This window comes from Cyprinodon tularosa, unplaced genomic scaffold, assembly GCF_016077235.1.
Source record: "Cyprinodon tularosa strain WSP-4 unplaced genomic scaffold, ASM1607723v1 ctg575, whole genome shotgun sequence".
In the NCBI taxonomy this organism is placed as follows: Eukaryota; Metazoa; Chordata; class Actinopteri; order Cyprinodontiformes; family Cyprinodontidae; genus Cyprinodon; species Cyprinodon tularosa.
Genome location: NW_024039313.1, coordinates 30,012 through 54,466, shown reverse-complemented (window position 1 = coordinate 54,466; position 24,455 = coordinate 30,012). Strand labels below are relative to the sequence as shown.

Genomic DNA, 24,455 nt, shown 5'->3' with positions numbered 1-24,455 from the left:
AAATGGCGGCGACCGTACAATCCATCCAGAGACACTGCTGACGACGGCGGACTTCCAGAGTTCCACTTCCTCATCTGCTAGCACACTCTGCCTCGCTTTCAGCAGCTGAAAAAAAAAAACAATGAATCAGCGCACTGCGTATGGACACAACACATCTATCAATGCACCTGAAAAATAGTCACGAAATAAAGTCTTACCCTCTTTCTTCTGGCCCGACTCCGAGCAGATAGCCTCCGCACGCAACGGGTTGGCTGGCTGCTTATATCTGAAGCTCCTGCGTACCGTCTGAAAATACGTCTTACAGGCAGCTGGAAAACAATTAAATGAGAGTGGTATAAATAAAAAATCAAACGGAAGTCACAGTAACAAGGAAGGAGAAAACATTAAAACAAGTCACTTACACACAATGTCGTCTTTATCAACATCGTGCAAATCTGGACTTGCTGATATGGCTCCGAGCAAATAGGAGGTCTGTGAAAACAAAATGTAGAGCTATGATCGGTATCTATCCGTATCCATTGCCTTTTACCGCAGAATGAAAGCATATTCTTTAAATCTTACCCCTGCTCCAGTTCATAGCGCCTGCAATTAGTCTCCGAGTTGTGAAGACAGCGTACTGCTTCCTGTGAATCACAAAAAATACATTTTAATAAAGCTTGTTCTTGCAAGGCTACTGTTAGGGGTAGCTTTAGGCTAGGCTGCTATTAGCCGTAGCTTAGGCTAGGCTGCTTTTAGCCTAGCAGGCAGTAATCGAACATATATTTACCGCTAGCATCTCTTCTTTGAGTTCGTCTTGTTCGATGCAGAGTCGCCATCGCGTCCAAGAGGAGTTTTACCCCGAAATCCAGACGCTCCAGACCGCCTGCACAAAGCAAAGCATACATCCTCCACTGTGGCTGCACACCGCGCCCCTCTTCTTCTTCTTCTTCTTCTTTTTTTTTTTTAATGGCGGTTGGCAAACAACTTATAGGTGCATTACCGCCACCTTCCAGAATGGAGTATGGATCAGACAAACTATTATATTCTCCCTAAAATACCCGTTCTTCTTAGAAAATTAAAAATACTCCCAAAAACTACATCCCCAGATGACCTTTGCAACAATTCCCTTATATCTAGTTTACTTTTATTCCTGTCTAACTCTCTACACAACATTTCTCTTTCCTGAGTATATTTATTACATTCTAAAAATATGTGTTGGACAGTTTCTAATTTCCCACAAATACAACACCCTGTATTATGCTTATTCATTATTTTAAGAGTACTATTTAATCCTGTATGTCCAAACCTTATTCTAGATATAACATCTTCTTCTTTTTTAATTCTATTACATTTTCTTAATTCTCCAACCTTTTTTTGAATACTATAATAAAATCTAGCATTCCCTCCTTTATCCCACTGTTCTTGCCATTTCTTCTTGAAATACATTTTTATAATATTCTTTAACTCATTTTTACTAATGTTAATGTTTAAATCAATATCCTTTTTTACAGCACTCTTAGCAAAACTGTCAACTAACTCATTACCGATAACACCAATATGAGCAGGAATCCAGACAAATTTAACAACAGAACCACCATTTTTAATCCTAAAAATTGAGTGAAGAATATCCAATATAATATCTTGTCTCGACTCTGAATTAAATTCTAGAATACTTATTAATGCACTACTTGAATCTGAACAAATTAAAACCTCCCTGTCTTTTGTTTCCTCAATCCATTCTAAAGCCATTAAGATAGCCATTAATTCACCTATATACACTGCCAATTTATCTGTTATTCTTTTATTCCTCATAATATTTAAATCTGGGATTACAAATGCTATACCTACTTTTTCATTTAATGTTTTAGAAGCATCTGTATAAATTTGTATATACTCTGAATATTCTTTTTTAATATAATTTTCCACCGCGCCGCTCTGAGTTTCTTGGAGATCGTAAAGAGCATGCGCGAGATGAACCAGGGTGTCAGCGGATCAATAAAAATGATTAAAAAATCATTCATTTTTTTTAAATCAAGGCCTTAATTGGCACTAAAATTATTTAAATATGTTTATCGAAGTATTTATAATTCTTTAATAAAAAATGCTTATAAAAACAATTTCGTCAGATATATTATATCGCTCCAGGCGGAGAAAAAGCTAGAGGATATATATATACGTATATATGTGTGTGTGTGTTTACATACATACAGGAGTCATGGAACTCTGCTTACAGCTCCTTCATATTTCATGTACACTAATAACTTGTGTACATGGTTCTTGTTGCTGGCATTAAAATCATTTCTAATAGCATTAAAATAGCATTAAATTAGAGTCACTCATTCCTGTATGAACCCTGTGAGCGCTTAATTTAATATGACATATTAAAAAAATCCCACCATCATCCAGCATATGTTCAGTTTCTGCCCAAATATATATTTATATTTTTGTAGATTTTTGTGACGGGGATAAGGATAATTCAAAACTGCTTTTTTTGAATGAACTTGTTCTCTTCTCCCAAACATTTCTTTTCATTCCTGTAATAAGAAGTTTCTTTTGAATGGATTTGATTAAAGTTTAAGTCCCTCGGTATAAAATAAATATTTTGATGGAGATGAGAAATCTGCTTCCTCGTTGGTGAATAACCAACAGTTTGGATCCAATCATTTAAATAAACGGTGTTATTTTTTTTTTTATATATATATATATATAAGAATTGTGCTATAATTTCTAGTCACCGATCTGTTGCTGCTATATTTTAATTTGACGAACCAGAATTTGTCGATGTTCTTTTTCCTGTTTGGTGCGATTGCAATTGCGGATCTTGACCTGGCCGGACCTTATGACCACAGTGTACCAATCTTCTGATGGCTACTTCCAACAGGATAATGCGCCATGTTATAAAGTAAATCATCTCAGACTCATTTCTTGAAACTTTTCCACTTAAGTTATTGTGAATTGAGCATATTGACAGACAACATTTTATTTTTCATCTTAAATGCAATTTTTTTTTTTTTTTATAATTACTGCTCTAAATGTATTGCTCTGTCAGCTAAAGATCTGTTTTGGTCTCTATACTTTAATTAAATAAATCAATTCAAGCTAAAATGTAAGAGTCTATACTGAGCCTGATCTCTTTGTATCAGAGATTTTCTTACCTTTCAGAAAAATGTCACTTGGAGTAAAACCCCCCCTGCAACCCTGATTTGCATTTGTATAGCTCACAGCATGTTCATTTACATGTTAAAGCCTCCCCTAGAATTCCATGGGGGGGAGGCATGGGGGGAACACTGCCTAACAAAGTCCACGTCAATTTCTGACAATTTACGGGAGTTTTCGGCAAAGCCTGCAAATTGTCGTAAACTGCCGCTAACCTGAAGTTCCACGACAATCTACAGTGCCGCATATTGACGAAAATCCCACTTTTCATGCAGTGGAGGAGGATTATACAGGTGCTGGTCATAAAATTAGAATATCATGAAAAAGTAGATTGATTTCAGTAATTCCATTTAAAAAGTGAAACTTGTATATTATATTCATACATTACATACAAACTCATATATTTCAGATGTTTATTTTGTTTAATTTTGATGATTACAAATGACAACAAATGAAAATCTCAAATTCATCATATCAGAAAATTAGAATATTACTGAAGACCAATAAAAACAAAGGATTTATAGAAATGTTGGCCAACTGAAAAGTATGAACATGAAAAGTATGAGCATGTACAGCACTCAGTATTTAGTTGGGCCTCCTTTGGCCTGTATTACTGCAGCAATGCGGCGTGGCATGGAGTCGATCAGTCTGTGGCACTGCTCAGGTGTTATGATAGCCCAGGTTGCTCTAATAGTGGCTTTTAGCTCTTCTGAATTGTTGGGTCTGGTGTATTGCATCTTCTTCTTCACAATACCCCATAGATTTTCTATGGGGTTAAGGTCAGGAGAGTTTGCTGGCCAATTAAGAACAGGGATACCATGGTCCTTCAACCAGGTACTGGTAGCTTTGGCACTGTGTGCAGGTGCCAAGTCCTGTTGGAAAATGAAATCTGCATCTCCAAAAAGTTGGTCAGCTGCAGGAAGCATGAAGTGCTCTAAAACTTCCTGGTATGTGGCTGCGTTGACCCTGGACCTCAGAAAACACAATGGACCAACACCAGCAGATGACATGACACCCCAAACCATCACTGACTGTGGAAACTTTACACTGGACTTCAAGCAACGTGGATGAAGTGCCTCTCTTCTTTTCCTCCAGACTCTGGGACCTTGATTTCCAAAGGAAATGCAAAATTTACTTTCATCAGAGAACATGACTTTGGACCACTCACCAGCAGTCCAGTCCTGTTTCTCTTTAGCCCAGGCAAGACGCTTCTGACACTGTCTGTGGTTCAAGAGTGGCTTGACACAAGGAATGAGACAGCAGAAACCCATGTCTTTCATACGTCTGTGTGTGGTGGTTCTTGAAGCACTCACTCCAGCTGCAGTCCACTCTTTGTGAATCTCCCCCACATTTTTGAATGGGTTTTGTTTCACAATCCTCTCCAGGGTGCGGTTATCTCTCTTGCTTGTACACTTTTTTCGACCACATCTTTTCCTTCCCTTCGCCTCTCTATTAATGTGCTTGGACACTGAGCTCTGTGAACAGCCAGCCTCTTTAGCGATGACCTTTTGTGTCTTGCCCTCCTTGTGCAAGGTGTCGATGGTCGTCTTTTGGACAACTGTCAAGTCAGCAGTCTTCCCCATGATTGTGTAGCCTATAGAACTAGACTGAAAGACCATTTAAAGGCTTTTGCAGGTGGTTTGAGTTAATTAGCTGATTAGAGTGTGGCACCAGGGGCCATCAATTTTGAACCTTTTTACAATATTCTAATTTTCTGATATGATGAATTTGAGATTTTCATTTGTTGTCATTTGTAATCATCAAAATTAAACAAAATAAACATCTGAAATATATGAGTTTGTATGTAATGTATGAATATAATATACAAGTTTCACTTTTTAAATGGAATTACTGAAATCAATCTACTTTTTCATGATATTCTAATTTTATGACCAGCACCTGTATATGTCAAACAGAACAATGAATGGAGTAATCACCTGATTGGGAGCAGCTGTGGACAGAAGGAGCTAGAAGTGAGCTAGGGGAAAGAAGACTGGTACAAGGGAGCAACAGAGAGTGGAAAAGAAATACAACAGGTCTTAAATATAACTAGAAAATAACTTGGATGACACTTAATTGAAATTAAACTGACTTAGAGAACTCAGAATGACACAAATATAAAGTATGTGACTGAAAACCTAAACTGAAACTTGGAGCAGGACCAAAAAACCTAATCAGGAGATAATGAGAGGCCCTTTCTCAACCTGGTTTGACTTCCTTGTTCTGCCTGCTGCCCAGTAACCTACTGTAACTGCAAACAAAATTTTACAGTCATACTCTACTGTAATCACTAAATTAATGTTAAACAGTAAACTACAGTAAATCTGACAACAGTACCATAAAACAACAGTATATCACTGGCAACCCTGCTGCCAGTGTTGTACAGTAAATATACAAGACAATTTGTTACAGTGAAACGTTTTTTTTCCTTTTTGTAGATTAGCAATCCAATCCTTAGAGGAATGCCTCACAAGTTTATATTCCCAAAGTTCTAGGGGCTATAGTAAACAGTTTAAACGATAGTTTATTTTGTACATGTTAATGATATCCACCATAAGTTTACAGTTCAAAGGTAAAGTGGTAATTTGCTTAAAAATATATCTCAATACACAACAGTCTTCATTTGATTAGAAATTGTGACACCTTTGTGCAAAAAGGTTTCAGCAAAACTGACTCTGAAGCCAAGTGTTGCAACAAACAATGTCCGTCAACATGATAACAGCATTGACAGACCACTTTATGGTATATGTGTTAAAAAAAATTAGGAGCACACTGCTTATTGTTTTTTATCATGTTTATAGAACCACTTCCTTCTCTAGTGCTGGTATTATATTCTCTCTGTAAAAAAAGCACTTATATACCGACTTTCACAAATCAGTATTTTTACATATATATATATATATATATATATATATATATATATATATATATATATATATATATATATATATATATATATATATATATATATATATATATATATATATGTGTGTGTGTGTGTAGATAGATAGATAGAACTCTTCCTTACCCAGCGCAGGTGAGTTTTTGAGTGCATGGTCCTTTCTTTGGGATCACATGGATAAAATTATGCAGGGATGACCCGGTGTGATTCCTTTTCACACCTTTTAGAACATCAAATTACTTTTTGATCATGTTTCTAAGCTACTCCCTCTAACACAATGAGTTTAAATGATGCTTTAGGCAACATACATTTGACACAAACATCCTCAGAAAATAAAGTACGTTTTTCTATGATTTTTTTTTTTTTTTTCCATAATGTAAGACTACTCTGCATTCTCCTGTTAAGGAAATATGCTGCATAAATAAATGTGCCTACCTTCTTATACTTTTTTTCTATATATATTTTTTTTTACATTACAGCTACAAATTATGGGATTTTATAGGCTGACACTAAGAAGATTCTCATTGTGTAATGAAAGGAAAATTATGTATTATCTTAAAAAAGATTGGGAATGAAAGTTTAAAGAGGTCCTGTAACTGCTGTCACTGAGCATCAATCTGCTGCCTTCTAAAAAATGAAAAATGTTCATTGTGTGATGCATAGGTTGTTAGTGATGCAACGGTTTGAGCTTTGTTTGTGAAATATCCTGTTAATGACATTTACTTTGAGCCGGAAGTATTCCTTTTATTGCTCGTCGGAAGCCGAAAGTAAAAGGGTTGTAGATGACTCAGTCAGTCTGAGGAGTGGCTACACCACCGTTTATAGAGATCTAGGTGTTAGTTAGTTTTCCTTTACAGCAGCCATGGAGCTTCTTGTTCTTTTGTCTCTTTGCTTGCTGACTTTTATTGGAAAAACGTTTGGTGATGGTAAGAAAAATTAAACGCTCTGTTTTATAATTGCTTTTTTAATTATAAATATCAATTTATTAAATAATATATATATTTATTATTATTATCTATTGGCTTTAAATAAGTAATCAGTTTGGACGATGTCATGTCTAGAGTTTCATGTGTGCAGCAGCAGGATGCGCGTGTTTACTACACAAATAGCGGAAGTAAGACGTTATATTTGCTGCTTATCTTAAACAGAAATGTATGCTTATTACCCCTTGTTACTGAATTGATACCATTAAAGAATTGCTTCCTTCTGTCCTCCTATTTGTGTTTTTGGACCATGCTTGTAATTCACATGATGCCTTATATTCAGTTAGATTGTTGCATCATCTCTGCAGCTGATAATCTGCAGTGAGGATGTTCCTCTGCGTTTTTAAAGCCACATCTGCTTCTGATGGGAGCGGCAGTGATGCTCAGTGATTACATATTTTATGGCCAAAATATGACTTTTTTATGAGTTTAAATAAATAAGTCATTGTAGTATCACAGGTGTCCGCATTTAACTGCGATATTTTAACGCGTCTTAACAGAGGAAAACTTGTAGGATAAGCATAAACATCGTCTTCACTAACTGCAATCTTCACATACATGTAAGACATGTCCCTATATTATTAATGAAGACGAATATGATATTAAATATTAATCGAATATGAAGTAAACATAATTCCAAGCAGTCTTTTAAGGTGCGTTTGTTGCAGTAATAACTCTGAACACATGAGGGCGCTTTCACTTCCTTTGACCTTCCTTGATCTCTGCTTTACTGTGGCAGCAGTAACCGCCTTCCTCTCAGAGTCTCAGGCTCTGTGGGAGACTGGTGGGCGGTGGTGGCTTAGTGCCAGCCTCCATCAGTCTATGATACCATGGACCATTACGTCATATAGCAGTATTTCTCCAGCAGTAGGAAGACAATAGGTCTGAATTTTTTTATAACTTAAAGGGAAACGCCGTTTTTTTTGTTTACATTTGGTTGATTTTACGTTATTACATCATGTTCTCTTTACCCATATGAGTTTTGTGTCATTTGGAGCTGTTCTGAAGATATTCGTTTTGGTTATATTCAAGTAAGGTCTTCCTATGGGCAATGAGTTGAAGGCACCAACTAAACTGTTCATAATGTATTCTTTATGGTACATCAGCATTCATAACATATAGGCGAATCACTGTCCCCCAGACATCTGCAGTTATACTATTTATTTTTATATCTTTAAAAACCCCTCTTTTACATAAAGATAAACATAAAACCCAAAACAAAACACAAAATATTTAAAAATTCTGTTTACATATTGTTGAATAAAAAGCAGTGTTTTTTTTATATCAGCAAAACACAAAGTCATTATTGGTAAGAAGTTCAGTAGGAAAATATTTGAATCTTCAAATTCTCTGGAATGATTTTCAGGCCCTTTTTGCTTCTTGATTGTAACCTTTCCACCAGCATTTTTAGCTTTCATTTTTCTGTAGAACTGAGGTCTGGAGACTGGCTGGGTCACTCCATGCAATGATATGTGGCATGTTTGTCCCATCTTTGTTGCCTTAGTTGTGTGTTTTAGGACTCTTTCTCACTTGAAAACTCATCCTATGTCCATCTCCAGTTTTCTGGCTAAGGAACAAAGGTCCTAAGCTAAGAGTGTGTAGAACATGATCCTTTCCATTGGTCATTCAATGCAGCCAAATAGCCAGGTTATCATTGTAAGAAACACAATCTAAATCATAGTGTCTCCACTCCTGTGCTTTGCTTTAGGGGTGGAGCTATACACGTCATTCTCTGGATTTGTCATCCTCCAAAAATATGGGAGTTGATGCAAGAGAGTTTAATTAACTCTCAAATTTGGAGCTCTTTCTTCCAAACTTACTGTGAATCATTAAGCTGTGATTCAGTTCATTTTCAACTGCTACTCCAGCCTTCACAGCTGTTAAACATTTTAAATTGTAAAATACTTATAAAATAAGATCTCTGAGTTCAATATTTTCCTTAGAATTAACACTTTGAAGAATGTTAGCTATCATTTTCCTGTTGACTCACAGTAGAAAGCTTTATTCTGTTGCATATAGTTTAAGAGATCAAAAATTAACAGACTTCTCAAAAATCTCCAACCAGTTTTAATGCTTAAAGTGTTCATAAATTCTATGTATATTTATATAATAGAACGAGAGAAAAACATATCTGAAATCAGTACAATATTAGCCAAAAAATATCGGAATATCAGCCTGTTTCTACATTCTCCAATATGAGCAAGCTGATAAAAAAGCTCTGCTTGTGTTAAAAGTTTATGTTACACATTGGTGAATAATAATTGGGTCAGTAGTCCCTATACCTGTTGCAGATGACTGCTGTCACCTGTTTCAGTAATATCACTTGATCAAGACTTTTCTAACATCCCGTTTAGGAAATGAGTATTAAATGTAACTATGATTTGTCCTGATATCATGTCAGGTCAAAATCACCATTGGTTACTGTTAAAAGATTCTATGTTGGTATCATTAAGGAAGTTAAAATGAGGACATTCCTAAAAAAAATTGTGGAAATAAAAATCTAACCTTATTTAATCCATTTTATAGATTATTTTGTCTCTATAACGGTTATCTATTTGGAATTGTTTATTTAACTCGATTTATTTTATCCAGAGCTGTAATAATAGTTAATATGATTTATGTGGGAAGGGATTGTGTCAAAATGAGTAATAAATATGTCAGGGTAACTGAATAACTAAAAAGATTCATGCTCTGTATTTTTTTCTTCTCCTTGTTAGGTGTGAAGCTTTAACCCTTGGACACTTGAAAGCCATAAACACAAATATTTATAAAACACCACAGACTGTTTTATTTTTTTTCCTCTATTAGGGAAAAAGGAACAAACCACATATAAAACCAATGGTTTCTTTTTGTTAAATGCTAAAGTGCTGCTGTTTCTGACTAATTCTAAAGAATGTTTGAACACTGCTGAATGATGCATTGTTTTTCTTTTTCAGATTCTATCAAGATTACCATCAAAGAAGATGAGGATATCATCCTAAATTGTTCTTTCGGGACAGACATTACAGGTCATCGCATTGAGTGGAAAAAATATGATAAGGATGTTTTTCATTTTGATTTCGGAAAGGAGGATCTTACAGTTCAGGATCCGTTTAAAGACCGGGTCGCTCGTTTTTCAGAGGATCTAAAGTCTGGAGATGTTTCTGTAAAAATCCAGGGAGCAAAAGTTTCAGACAGTGGGAATTACACCTGCTTGCATAACCAAGCTGGACAAGCTCCAGTGGACCAGCGGCTTATTGAGCTTACTGTTGGTGAGTTTATTTTTGTTTTGGGACACTTATCGACTAAAAAATAATAATTGATTTTTATTCATTGATTAGAACTTATTTGTCTACAGGAGGATAAAATTACCTAAAAATTCAAGTCAAACTTGTTCACTATGAAACAGGATTTATTCCCACAAAAACTTAGAAACTCAAGAATAGTTTCGACAAAAGCCAAATGTATTCAATATAAAGCATTTTTCTGCTTTGATTAAAAAAAAAAATGTATATTTAACAAATTGAAACTAGAGGAAGCATGGGGGTACAAGTAAATGAAACTGAAAACCAGCTTACATGTCATCATAGAATTGAAGCACAGCGCTATCTATATCCATAAAAGAGGAAATATCTAAAAACTATAGTCATTTACTCTTTTATTTTGAGTTACAATCTGTAGTTATACATTAATGATGTGACGTATTTTCTTCTTCCTCTTTATTTTATTTACCATTTTTAACTTTTGCCCTTCATCCATCTTGGCCCAGATACTAGAGACCTAAAAATAATTAGTCTTGCTATTTAGCCCTGCTACCTGTTATTTGAACAGATGCAAATATCCCTCTAATGAAATAGCCAAACTTTCAATTCAGTTAAGATGGTCTATATAGCTCTGATTTGCGATATTGATTGTGTCATTTTACAAAACAGCTAGACTCTGATTAAGTCTAGCTGTTTTGTAAAATGACACAATCAATGTTTGTAGACAGATTCCAAGTCTTTTTATCCTAGATATCAAACAATCTAGTCAAGTTCAGTTGATGTTTTTAAGTTAGTTAAAATGTTGTTGTTTTTTTGCATTAAGTCAATCATGCATTAAGTCAGTGAAATATAGCATTTAATCCTCTTGGGTTGAGGACTATAACTTACATTGTGTTGTTAATTCTTGTCATTCCTTCACACTGATCATACATGTAACCAATGTAATAGAAAAACTTTTCTTAAAAGGTTCTGGTTTTGTTGGTCTCTGTGTTAAAAGTCATCTACCGTGAGTGACTATGGATTTGAGAAGACAGAGCATACACACACAAAAAGCACAGAGAGGCACTGATCTAGTGGTACTTTTTTGTGTTTAAAAAGGTTAAACGTTATTAACACTAGTAGCTCTCTGAGACGCTTTATATATGAGAAAAACAGCAGAGCAGATGATCTATCAGCTGGTTTCCAAGTCTTAAAGGAGAAATACAGCAAATACAATCCATCACAGTAAAAGCTAAACAGATTTTTCACTAAACACTGAAAACAGAGCCAAAAGTATAAACTATATAATGGAGACATTCAGTTACTAACAGCAGTAGCTCAGATGATGCTGCAGCGCCCCCTGCAGGAAGGTGTCACAAATAAACAGAAGAGCAGAACAGATGTAGCTTTTATTAAGAGAAAAACAACTAAGAAAAAGAAATAATAGAAAAAAAATATTATTTGAATATAATAATATTTGAATAGCCATGTTTTGAAGCTTGACAGGGGGTCTACCTCCACTCTAAGGTTGGTAGCTGGTTCTACTGGAGGAGGCCTGATGCTAAAGTAGGCTGGTGGTTAGAGAGCAGGGTGTTTATCTTCTTGAGAGGCAATAAGAAAACTGGTCTGACACTTAGAATGTTACTTAATGTCCCGGTGCAATAATCTTAACCCAGGAATGCTCCTTAGACGTGTCTCAGTGTCTAATAATCACTAAGAACTTTAAAGGGATATTCCTGTCTTTTTTTTTTCCTTAAGAGATCATCCTTCCAGTATAGTTTTTAAAATGTTCAAAACCACCAGTAAATCTGCAGTCTGAGGTTTCTTAAGAGCATATGGAATAATCAGATCACTGATATAGGATGGAGCTTGATAATTTATGCTTTAAATATATGTGTGAAGAATATTTTTGATTAACAGAGAGGCATGAAGATAAGCTTAAATAGGAGAAATATTATCTGTTTCTCAGATTTTGATCTCAATCCTTGCAGCCACATCGTTTGATAGGATGAAGCCTTTTCACTGCATTTTGTTTTACTTCCATATGATAAAGAAATAGTTTGAAGTATACATGGAGAGGATTTCCACATCACTCCTGGTCAGGATCATTCTAATTTTGACTATATTAAAATTGTAAAAGAGGGTAACCCTATAAACCTGTTTAACATGTGAATGATGGAATTTATTTTGTTTCATGTTAATCCCAAACAGGTGATTTTGATAGATGTCTCTAACATCTCTTTTCTTTTCCATTTTAGAATGCATCTTAAAGGACAGAACCAAGGATCCAGAAAGAAAACAAGGTGAGTCCTGGTTCCTATCTCCTCCCAGATAGGGTTTGATGGCGCTATTCAATCATAAAAGAGAAAATATACGCTTAGATCATCCGTTTGGTTTCAACACCTTTTCTAAAACATATTTAAAGTGATCCAAAAAGCTAATTACATGAATTGACTTGATATTGTTTAGGCTTATATAAAATTATTTAGTTATGGGCGATAACTTTGTCTCAGTCGATATTAATTCAGGCTACTAAATTAAGCCTTTATGTAATAGAAGGGAGGATAAAATCATCTTAGAATAAGACTGGAGTGGGGAATTGGATGAATATATATATATTTTTTTTCTATAATCCCTAATGATACTTTTTACGGAAGCATATTACATTCAACAAAGGAAAAAAAAAATCTGACAGCTTATTTCATAATTACGAGATCAATATCTCATAATTACGAGAGAACATCAAATCTTTGACAGTTTTACAACAGCAACCAAGGTAGGTGGTGTAAAGGCTGTTTTTAAATGAGGCTCTTCACCTTGTTTAGAGGCACAAAGAACCATGCAGAGGTCAGATTATTAATCAAATCTATAATCTGGGGCTTAAAAGTGTTAGGGACAAGTTGAAACTAGTTACACTAAATAACAATAAAAGCTAACTAAGTCTCTCTTTTTTTAATAAGTGCATTTTACATTAAATAAACAAAACAACTGCACTGTCTTATTTCAAGTGCAAAAAATCTAATTATTATGCTATGATTATTGGTATTGGTATTGTTATTATTATTTTATGGGGATAAAAACAAGTTGTTGGCAAATCACCTCATTTACCTTATCAAGGGCAAACACACTTTTTTTTTTTTTATTGTTTTTAGATTTTTTTTCCAGTGTAAAGTAAAGTGGCCATGCTTCTTTTCTAGCAGAGATTTTAAAAGTGTTTTTGTAGATTGCAGTTGAACAACATTTTTTTGTGTTTGACAGTAGTTTTATGTTAAACCTTTCCTCTACTTTCCTGATATCTACAGTAATTAAGCAGCTCTGTTGTTTGCTGCTCTAAATATTTACTACAACTGACTTGAACTTTTTCTGTAGAACCACTAGATAGTAGTTGGTTTGTTCAAAGTTTTATTTAATACAAATGGAGTCAAATTTATCTGGAATCACAATTATTAGTTTTATTAAACTTAATTGATTGCTTAAAAAAAGAGAATATTTATTCTGGGCAAATATTTGTGTGATTACCTGCTGATTTGTTCATCTTTAAAGAAATCAGAAGTCCCTGATTTTGATCCTAAAAACCCAGAAATAACTCATACTGTAACTGGTAATAAAAATGATCAGCATTTCATTAAATAAAATAAATGTTTGATACCCCAGCTAAACATGAAGTTATTATTGGCAGGAGCCTTAATATAAAACTTTTTATTTCCAAAAGTTCTCAAGACTAATTTTTTTCCCCCTGACTGTAGGGTCACGTTCTTGATGTTAAACTCAGTACATTGGCACTACATACATTTTTTTTTTTTATAGAGGGGAGAGTAATAAGGTACCCTATCTTGTACTGTCCCTCATTGTTTTGTTTTTTTGATGAGGTTTAAAGAGGATCACTTTATCCATTTTCTATCCTTCTGAACTCCTGTTATGCGTAAAGTAGCCTATTATGTTTTAAAATAAAACAAATTTTTATGCCCATGTCTACCCCATCTGCTATATATGCGCTGTGTGATTCCAAACCCAAGTGTTTTCCTTAGACAATTGACAGATTTTATTCAGTATTTCCACCAAAATGGATGTGTTTTACTTTGTAGCTGCGTCTCTTCCTGACAGACCCATAAAATTGCTGCTGAATTGCTGCATAGTCTGACTAAAATAGACCTGGTCTCAGTCAGAGCTACGCAAACCTCCTTGCAGAAATCCGTGTTGGATGCGTTTATTGTTCAGTTTTAAACCTATTTTTAAATGTTTATTTTATTTCACTTCAACAAGCCTTCCTCTATTGAAGCAGGATTTTATTTGGTCGACCAACATGAGGTAGAACATTACTGTGATAGAAGGAAAATGAAGAAATTCTTTCATATTGTCAGATCTATGAACTATGATGTGCGTTTGGATACATCGGCATATTGATACATATACCTATGGATCAAGATTCTGTAAAATAATGTGTTGCTACAATTAAAGCTTCAGTTATTCTGAGGTCTGTCTGTAGTTTCTGTAGTTTTTTTTTATATATATATTATTTATTTCATGTTTACAGTTGCCTGTCGAAAGCCAAATATTAGGACTGCTAAGGTGAAAGATGGGGTGCAGGTGACCTGTACAGCTCGTGGTGTTTCTCTAAAATCAAAAATGGAGTTGAAGAACAGGACTGGTGACACTGTTTATGCTAAAGATCCAACTGACGATGACATCACTCTTCTTACTGTTGTGACAAAAGAAGACCACTACTATTGTGTGTTGACACAAGAAGAAATCTGCCATCAAGCTAAGACAGAAGAGGTTCATGTGTCTTCTGGTGAGTTTCCTCTCAGTTTTATATTTTTTTCAGAATCAGAAAAACATTAATAATCCCAGAGGGAAATTTCTTTTGTTACAGGCTCCAGTTAGTTTATATATATATATATATGCTAAATCCAAGTAAAGTGATAAATCCAAGTAAAGCGATACGTGGCGTGCAAAAATAGTGCTTAAATGTCAATTACAGGGGGGATGTCTAAATCACTTGAGGGAGGCGTTATAGAGATTTTTTTATCTATATGTTGGATTTAATGCATCTTTTTCCGGGTGCTTCAGAACGGGATCTTTTAAAATCTGCTCTAGCTTCTTATTTTATGTTAGGTTAGAACATCACCACTTTAAAACTATTTGTAGGTCAGTCTGTTCAAGGCTGGTGACCCTGTTAACCATGGGTGGCGCTGTTATAGAGATTCTTATGTGCATGAAGAAGGGAACATAATCTACATGAACAAATATGGTACTAAAAACAATATTAAAAGTTTCATACTTTTAACATTGTCAGGTCTAAGCACCTAAAACATCATACATACATGCAGGGAAAGAAAGAAGGCACAGAGACAATTAATTTAGTTTTACTCGCGAGGAGAGCAGGAAGGAGACTGCGGAGTTCACAAATCTCCACCTCACTCTGCAGTCCCAGCGTTCTGCTCGCTATTTATTAGAAATCAGGGGTCCCTTGTTACAACACTTGAGACTTCTCTAGAGATCAGAAACAACATGAAAAATTCAGACTTGCAGTCTCAGCAAACATCCTATACATTTCAGGGTTTAGTTAAAGTCCAAGCGGTTGAAGCTGTTCAACAAAGTTCAGCAGGTCAAGTGCTGCTCGTAAATCAACCACAACCTCCCCAAAAGCAAGTTCACAAATCACAGTATACTTCAGAAAGGTGGCTGTGAAAACATGCACATAGTACACAGCTTTATGCATGATAACACTACACAGATACATTTATATACAACTATTCTAACAAACATTGTCATATGACATTGTTTTTTGACTATTAGATTAATTGCCATTCATCACTATTCACCTTTCAAACAGCCTATGGTGACCGGGAGATGGGTGTTTTACGAAGCTATGTGCTGGTCCTCATGAAAAATGATGTCTTCTTTGAGGCAAAACAATACAGCCTTTGTCCACTTGATGGAGCCAAAATTGACCAAAACTGAAAGTTCTTTAGAACTGCTCTGGGACATTTTTAAAGATTATTATTTAGACTTTATCAGCTTTTACTTATTTCTCTTAAAGTAGGCAGACATGAAAGCAATGTTAAGGGTCACATCTTTAACCCCTGCTCCACTGCCACGCCTCATAGAGTTGGTTTTTCAGTTTTAATTTTTTTTTACCTTAGTGATGTGTTTGGTGACTTTTGAGACTTTTTAATTTTTGAATACTCATCCACTGTTGTCATTGTGAATGTTGCTCTTTTTTCCAAACCAACTTTTCTTCATTTAGCTTTGATTTGATAACCTTTACAAAGCACCATCCTTCACAACTGAAGTGATGCTGATTTTCTACTTTTGTCCTCATACTTGTGTTTTTGTGTCAGCTCCCAGTTGAGTTATTTTTGCAGAGATAAGACTTGTTTGATTGGAATATTTTCTTTTAACTATTTGTTTTAAATAAAAAAGTGATTCAAAAGAAATAAACTTTCACTAGATCGAATATACTTTTTTATTTTCCTCACAACATTTATTTATTTTGTTTCTCTGAAGCAGACAGAGATTATGTAATAAATATCCTTCAACAGATTAACTGCTACAGAAACCTAAACTAATAAATTAACTGTTTTTACCTCCACCAAGAAGGTTATGTTTCAGGAAGGTTTGTGTGTTTGTCTGCCTGTTTACATGATAACTTGAAAAGTTGGTGAAATTGGATGGTGAAATTGAAAATAAATCAACTTGAGAAGAAAACCGAGTCGGCTTCCTAATTTTAAGAATTATTTTCTAGCTGCTCAACTAATTATTTATTGGTGCTCACTGTAATATGAATCCAAATGGAAAAATATAATATTACATTATTGTAAATATCAACCACTATCAAAGCTAGGTGAAGAAAACAGTATAACAACTGGAACACATGAACCCTATCATTGAGTTTACTATTAACATCTGGTGGAAAGTGGTGAGCGGCTGATAAATCCAAGATGATTGTGAGATTCTGGCATGGTCAGCATGCTGCCCAAAATTTGGAGGCGGTCATTTGGATGCTACGCTTGTGAAATGGGTTACTGAGGGTATTACAGCCATATGCACATTAATAGAGGGGAACGTTTTTAAGTCCCCTGAAACAATAGGACAGGAATTTGGATTGGGCAAATCTGACATATTTCGGTATTTCCATTTAAGAAATGTTTATAAGTCTGAAATTAAGAAGCATTCTACACAACAAAACAGAGAATTAGTGGGAATTGTGACAAAAGCATACAGACAGCTACCCCACAAAATTGTTTCTAAATTAATAGAAATTATGACAACATTTTAACAACAAAAATACTCTCTATAAAAAAAACAAAATGGGAAACAGAAGAACAGATTTAGTTATCAGAGGTTGATTGGCTCTCTATTTGACTCCTGCTACATATTTCAACAAGCTCAAGGCGGTGGAGAGAAATGGCTGGAAAAATTATTGTCATGTATTGTGGAAATGAACAAAAATTCTATCTTGTTGAAAAATACGTATGACGGCTAGAAAAAATAGTAGGCTATAAAATACATGTTGATCCAAAGTCCTGCATTTGTGCCTGATGCATGAGGGAACTATTCAAACAGAAGACCTCAGTTAGTTTTAAATAATGCTGATGGCCAGAAAAAAAAAAAAAAACACAAAAATACTTTAAAAATGACGCATTGGAATCGTAACAGTGGACTGATATAATGGAGGAGATGGATTAAACAGAAAACATAACTGCCTGAGATTGAAGGAGGATGAATTTAGGAAACAATGATATAAAAAATGGATTGGCATATAGAACTGTGTTTAATGCATAATTTATATCTACTTTTAGAAACTCTATCACTATCAGTAAACCTGCAGTCTGGAAAGTGACGTGATCCTTTAGGAACATGTGGAACAATCAGGTCTCTGATAAATAGGGAAGATAAATCATTAAAGGCATCATGCAAGGAGAAATGTAAGGAGAATTTTCACTCTATTCTGGATTTAATAGGGACCATAAAGGGAACCATTAACAATGAGATATGTATTATCACCTTTACTTTTCACCAGTACTCTTGCTGCATGGCTGTGGATAAACTTAAGGTTCTAATTGCATTTTTATTGGGATTTTTTAAGAACATAACATTGCATACATTAAGCAAAAAAATGCAAAATATATAATATAACCAAGCATAACAGAGAAAACTAAAAATAAAACTTGAGTTTAGATAAGACAGCAATTCCAGGTTTTTCTAACAAAATTAAAGTACATCAGGTAAAGAGATGGCAGGTTTTTAGAGCTTTCCTAGAGCTTTTCTTTTATTGAGGAGACATAGTTTTTTAATACAAAATTAATTCTGTGAAGTTTGGCTTGTAATTGGATAGCTTAGATCAGTGAAACTGAAATGATAAGAAATAGTTTAATTTAAAAGGTATTTGGAACACATTTTTACAACTCTCCTTGACAGAATATTTCCCATTTTGGCAGTTGAAAATGAAAATGCTAGAAGCCTATTTGAATGTAATATTCATTGTTCATTAAAGTAACCCGCACCAATTTAGCAAACCCAAATAGAAAAGCAAATCATTAAGGAACTTTAAAGCCAAATTACTTGTATGATACATCATTTGAAATATTACAACTTCTAGTTTCTAATAATAGTGTTACTAAAACAGTCTAAACTGTATAAGTTCAGACACGTATCCTAGTTTTTTTTTTTTTTTTTTCGAAAAACAAAGAAATTCTCAATGACAGAGATGTGTCATCTCTTACATTCTTTCTGTATCATGTGAGCCCCAATTGCAAAGAAATTCAGACCTCTAAGTATAAAACTGACAGAGCTATGGGACATTTAACTTCTAAGGTTGCCAGCGTCCACATACCTCTCCAAATGTACCAAATAATGCCAAATACTGCTAATTGCTTTTTTACAACACTTTGACCCATAAAATCACACTGAAGCATTCCGATGTCCTCAAAACATTTTTGAAGCATAATTTTCAAATTTCTGCATGGAGTTTGCATGTTCTCCCTGAGCATGCGTGGGTTCTCTCCGGGTACTCCGGCTTCCTCCCACAGTCCAAAAATATTACTGCTAGGTTTATTAGTTTCTCTAAATTCTCCCTAGGTGTGAGTGTGTGTGTGAGTGGTTGTTTGTCCTGTTTGCCTCTGTGTTGCCCTGCAATGGATTGGTGACTTTTCCAGGGTGTAGCTCGCCTCTCACCCAAAGACAGCTGGAGATAGGTACCAGCACCGCTTGCGACCCCACTTGGGATAAGAGTGACAGAAAATGGATGGATGGATGGATTTTTTTTTTCTACCATTTCTATCTAATGATCTAACTGTGCAATATTCCAGTCTCTGCTGCATCTTTGTGCTGTTAGGAAAACCAATTGAGCTCTGACAAGCGAAATTTTCTGATTGCAGAAAACTGACTTTATGAAGCCCTTTCCTCATCATTACAAATATGCTGGATTATGTTTAATTGGGGGACCCTTACGGACAAACAGAATATAAACAATTAAACATTGGACTTATAATATGGCCTCAGGACCTCTTCATAGATAGGAATTTGAAGCATTATTTAAAATTATGATTGATTGCATGTCCCTTGGGGGTGTCTTCTGATGTTGTCTTAGTAGAAAGGGGCTTTGTAGCAGTTAGAGACTGGCGATTGAGAGCCACCTGCAGTGAAAAATTTCATCCTACACCCTAATAAGAATAGTTAACATAAAGCACCGACATTGGTTCCTAATGTTCCTAATTTATTATCATGGTTTATTGTCCAACAAATTGCTCCAATTCACAAGACCTGTTTTATATTACATTAGAATAAAAAGGCAATGCAGTCTTAGAGATTCCAAGCCCTAGTTATCGATTGATTTGTCAAAGTTTAATGTAATATTTAAATTGGTTCCAAAAGTGAATGCAAAATCTTATCACACCTTAATGCACAGGTGTGTAGGAAAAGAGCATAGCCCAAGACGCACAGATTTGATAAAAAGATTCCCGCACACTAAGTCATACCGACCGAACATTACATTAATAAATCTTTGATGAAAAGTGATACTGTGTGCAGGAACCTTTTTTTATCTGTTGATATTCAAATTGGTTAGAATGTCTCAAGGTAAATCAATATATTGCTTCATGTCCTTAACTTTGCAGACTTCTCCTCCTGGATGAGGTTTTAGTGACAGTTGACAGTTGCTTGCAAAATGTTAACTTTGCAGCAATACCTCACACTGAGCCTGCATGCAGTAACAATTGAGAGAGAAAGAAAATGTTTTAACCGGAATAAACTTCTAGCAGAACCAGGCTAAATGTGAGCATCCTTGAATGGTGAAACTGATAAAAAAGCATACAATTGGACTAATAATTTCAACTTGAAATTTAAAGCCATCAGATGTTTGGTAATAAAGATAAAACATGATTTTTTTGTATCTCAGTAAAACTGGCAGGGCCATCAGAGGAGGAGTTAAGTGATCAAAATTATAGCTATAGCTTATGGGAATAGAAAACTTAAAATAATCACATTTCATAAAGCCCTTGTGAACATCATTAAAGACAATTAAATTGAAAATGAAAACAGAAATGCTCCACTGAGACCTTAAATACTATTTCATGTAAATTTTCAGAGGGAATCTTTCATAACAGTGATTAATATTTAGTTAAAATATTGCTGATAGAGGCTAAAGAGGCAACAACAAAGAACTGGAGGAAAGGAGACATTTCATTAAAGCCAATGGACTGAAATAGTGGAGGATATAATCTAAACGGAAAAACTGACAGGTTGAAATTACAAAAGGGCTGGGAATGGAAATTAATGTACAATTTATTTGAAAGCATGAATAATGTAAAAGAGTTTGTTTCTGGTCAAAAGTGGTATGTATTATGTATTAAAAGTAAAAACGAATAAATAAAAACATTATATTGTTCAGTAAATATGTTTTATTTACAAAATAATATGAACGCTGATCCATCCTATACAACTGAAGAGATGTTTAGAAATACGTCTGGTTGTCTTCATGCTTGCGCTTTTGTATCAGTCTGTAGGTGTATGTGGATTGCAGAGAGAGTATGGTAAACATTTATATGACAAACTGCAGCAGAAACCTGAAAAGATTTCCCCCATATTGATAAAAGGTGTTATATGTGTTAAAAAAAAATAAAAATAAGTGGTGGTAATCCCAAGTCCTCTAAAAATGTTTCTTTTGGGAAAATGGCAAATAACTCCTTATATCATGTTTTCAGTTTAGAAAAGTGGTTCTGAAATGTGAATGTTACAGCTTTTTACGCCTCCATTATACTATTCCTGTTTATTTTAGGTGGATAATTGCCGCTGGTGGCTGCTGTCAGGGGAGGCTAGATTCTTTTAATTAAATCCAAATGTAATGTATAACATTGGCTCAGATGGAGAAAACTAAATAGTTACTTTTTAAAACCAATTCAGATAAGATTTCATAAAAGTATAAAATGAAGAAATTGAGTAAATTTAAATACCTTAATGTTTTTTGCTTTTCTTCAATAAATTTAAACCTTCAACTTTTACCGTAAGTTAAATTCTTGCACAGTGTTTTTATGAACAGTGGTTGTTTTCACACATTTGCTGTTATGGTTACATGGACTGGGAGCAGGTTTTACTGTATGCTTTATAGAAATGAAGAGTGAAGGACGAAAGATTAATGTCTAACAATAGAGGGAGAAATATCATAATAGGGAGAAATATTATTCATTAGCTCATCATCTACTTTAGCTGAATAATATGCACGCACATGGCGCCAATAAGAGAAGAAGAAAATATGAAAAGAGGCAATTACAAATGTGTTCAACATACATCAGATCCAACAATATTTAACTAGAATTTCAAACTACACAAATAACAATGCAGATGTTAACTGTTTTAACACTGTAGGTTGCTGGTAAAGTTATAATTTTAGGTTGGCGCATTTAAAGCAGAGGAAGCTATATAGATTAGATGCAGATAATAACATTTGGCCTTGAGAACATTTTAAAAGCCTGCAAAAGACTCATAGAGCTAGATCAGATAGATGGGACATCCAGGACACCATCTTACATTTATTGTTGTTGTCAAGTGGTTCACACTTTTTTGTATGGTATTTAAACTGCAGGTTCTATTTCATGCCTACTGACCGCCAGAGGCCTTGCTTAAAGCACGAATGATCACTCTTGCGCATGCACAGGTCGAGAATCTTATACCAACATAGTCACGTGTGACCCCCGGTGACACCGGTGTGCCTATATAGTCATGTGACAGCGACAGCTCAGTCCCTTTTCATCTTCTCGCATGCAGGTTGAACAGGTGGTAAGACACTGTTACTTGTCGCTGGTAGCCTCGAGACTTAGGTCGGAGCTGCGAGGCTCATCTTGCCCTCCAGAGGCTGCGCAAGCTGTTCGTTATACAACTTGGTTTTTTCGTCTGGTAAGTTTTCTCTCTTATCGACGGCAAACGGGGACGCGTTCTCACCGCAACTCCCTGTTGCTGGTGCTTCGGCGTTAGCCGACTCCGACCGGCTTGTTAACTACTGTAGCAGCTGTTTTTGGGCTCGCTTTTTTGTTTGCTATAGCAGCCGCTTTCGGGCTCGCTTTTTGTTTACTGTAGCAGCCGCTTTCGGGCTTGCTTTTTTGTTTGCTGTAGCAGCCGTTTTCAGGCTTACTTTTTTGTTTGCTATAGCAGCCGCTTTCGGGCTTGCTTTTTTTGTTTGCTATAGCAGCCGCTTTCTGGCTTGCTTTTTGTTTACTGTAGCAGCCGCTTTCGGACTTCCTTTTTTGTTTGCTGTAGCAGCCGTTTTCGGGCTTGCTTTTTTGTTTGCTATAGCAGCCGCTTCGGGCTTGCGTTTTTGTTTGCTATAGCAGCCGCTTTCGGGCTTGCTTTTTTTGTTTGCTATAGCAGCCGCTTTCGGGCTTGCTTTTTATTTACTGTAGCAGCCTCTTTGGGCTTGCTTTTTTGTTTACTACTAGCAACCGCCTCCAGGCTTGCTTTTGTTACCACAGCAGCTGCTTCCGGGCTTGCTTTTTTGTTTTACTGTAGCAGCCGCTTCCGGGCTTGCTTTTTTGTTTACTGTAGCAGCCGCTTCCGGGCTTGCTTTTTTGTTTACTGTAGCAGCCGCTTGCGGGCTTGCTTTTCTGTTTACTGTAGCAGCCGCTTCCGGGCTTGCGTTTCTGTTTACTGTAGCAGCCGCTTCTGGGCTTGCTTTTTTTTACTGTAGCAGCCATTCTCGGGCCTGCCTATATTACCAACAAGCGGCCGTTTTCGGGCTTGCTTTTTACTTTACTAACATGCTTGGCTAGTCCTCTTGTAGCCATTGCTGCTGGGGAACCCCTGATGGCGTTCTCTGCTCGACCGAGTCTCCCGATCTGTCCACTCGGTGAGTGTCAAGAGTGGCGATTTCAGCTCGACCTGACCTAGCCCTGTGAGCGTGACATGTTGGACGCGCCGTGCTGTAAAAAAGCTGTTTGGGCCTGGATCATCTGGAAGACGCCTTGACTGATGCGGCATGCCCTAATTGTTCTGTCCTGCCTTTGTCCATATGTAACTCTCGTTTGGCTGGCCTTCAAGGTGCCAGCCAGCCTGTGAAATGTGTGGCTTCTGAGGCTATGGGGCCTCCACGGAAGAGGAGCAAGAGGAGCCCCAGGGTTCCAGATGGCATATCTGGGCAGGTGACCCAGCTCGCTTCTGAGCTGGAGGGGATGAAAGCGTCGCTTGAGTCCCTTAGGGGTGAGCGTAGCACTAGCATGTCTGGAGACCCTGACCAAGGACAGAGCATTGGTTTGGGAGTCTCTGCTTTAGATGATGATGCCATTTCCCTGGCGGCGTCTGGCACTGATTTTCGGGATCATTTTGACTCCGGCTCACTCCTCTCAGAAGCCGGCTCGCATATCTCTTCTTGCTCTCAGTCAGAGGAGGATGGTTCTGTAGTGGGCGCTCTGAGGACTGCCCTCGCCCGGTTGCATCTGGATGCTCCACAGGACCAACCTTGCCTGTTGGAAAGACACTAAGGCCTTCTCGAGGCTGACCTCTGATGGCAGGGCACTCACGGCCATGCAAAATGCACCCAGTTTTGGCTTGGGCCATATGCCTTCTGTTGAGCCGGCCATAGCTTCCCTCATTGTGGCACCGGATGAGGCTTTGAGGGCTAATGCCAGGTGTCCTCATCCTCAATGCCGTATCACTGACGATCTGCTCTGTAGAGCCTATGACTCTGGGTCTCATTTGGGGCGACTTGGGAATTCCCTGTCG

General features: G+C 36.2%; 1 protein-coding gene across 1 annotated transcript; it reads left to right on the top strand.

Annotated features, from left to right (window-relative positions):
* The first annotated feature begins 6,688 nt into the window (after positions 1 to 6,688).
* Positions 6,689 to 24,214, top strand: LOC119797212. The gene is made up of 5 exons (XM_038306179.1): positions 6,689 to 6,963; positions 9,957 to 10,271; positions 12,500 to 12,544; positions 14,776 to 15,033; positions 23,775 to 24,214. The coding sequence occupies exons 1-5, from the start codon at positions 6,900 to 6,902 to the stop codon at positions 24,212 to 24,214; spliced, it is 1,122 nt and encodes a 373-aa protein (XP_038162107.1). The 5' UTR covers positions 6,689 to 6,899.
* Positions 24,215 to 24,455: the final 241 nt, after the last annotated feature.

Coding starts and splice junctions, on each gene's coding strand:
- LOC119797212 (XM_038306179.1), top strand. CDS start 6,900: ATGGAGCTTCTTGTTCTTTTGTCTCTTTGCTTGCTGACTTTTATTGGA. Junction 6,964..9,956: donor TGGAAAAACGTTTGGTGATG/GTAAGAAAAATT, acceptor TTTCTTTTTCAG/ATTCTATCAAGATTACCATC. Junction 12,545..14,775: donor GGATCCAGAAAGAAAACAAG/GTGAGTCCTGGT, acceptor TCATGTTTACAG/TTGCCTGTCGAAAGCCAAAT.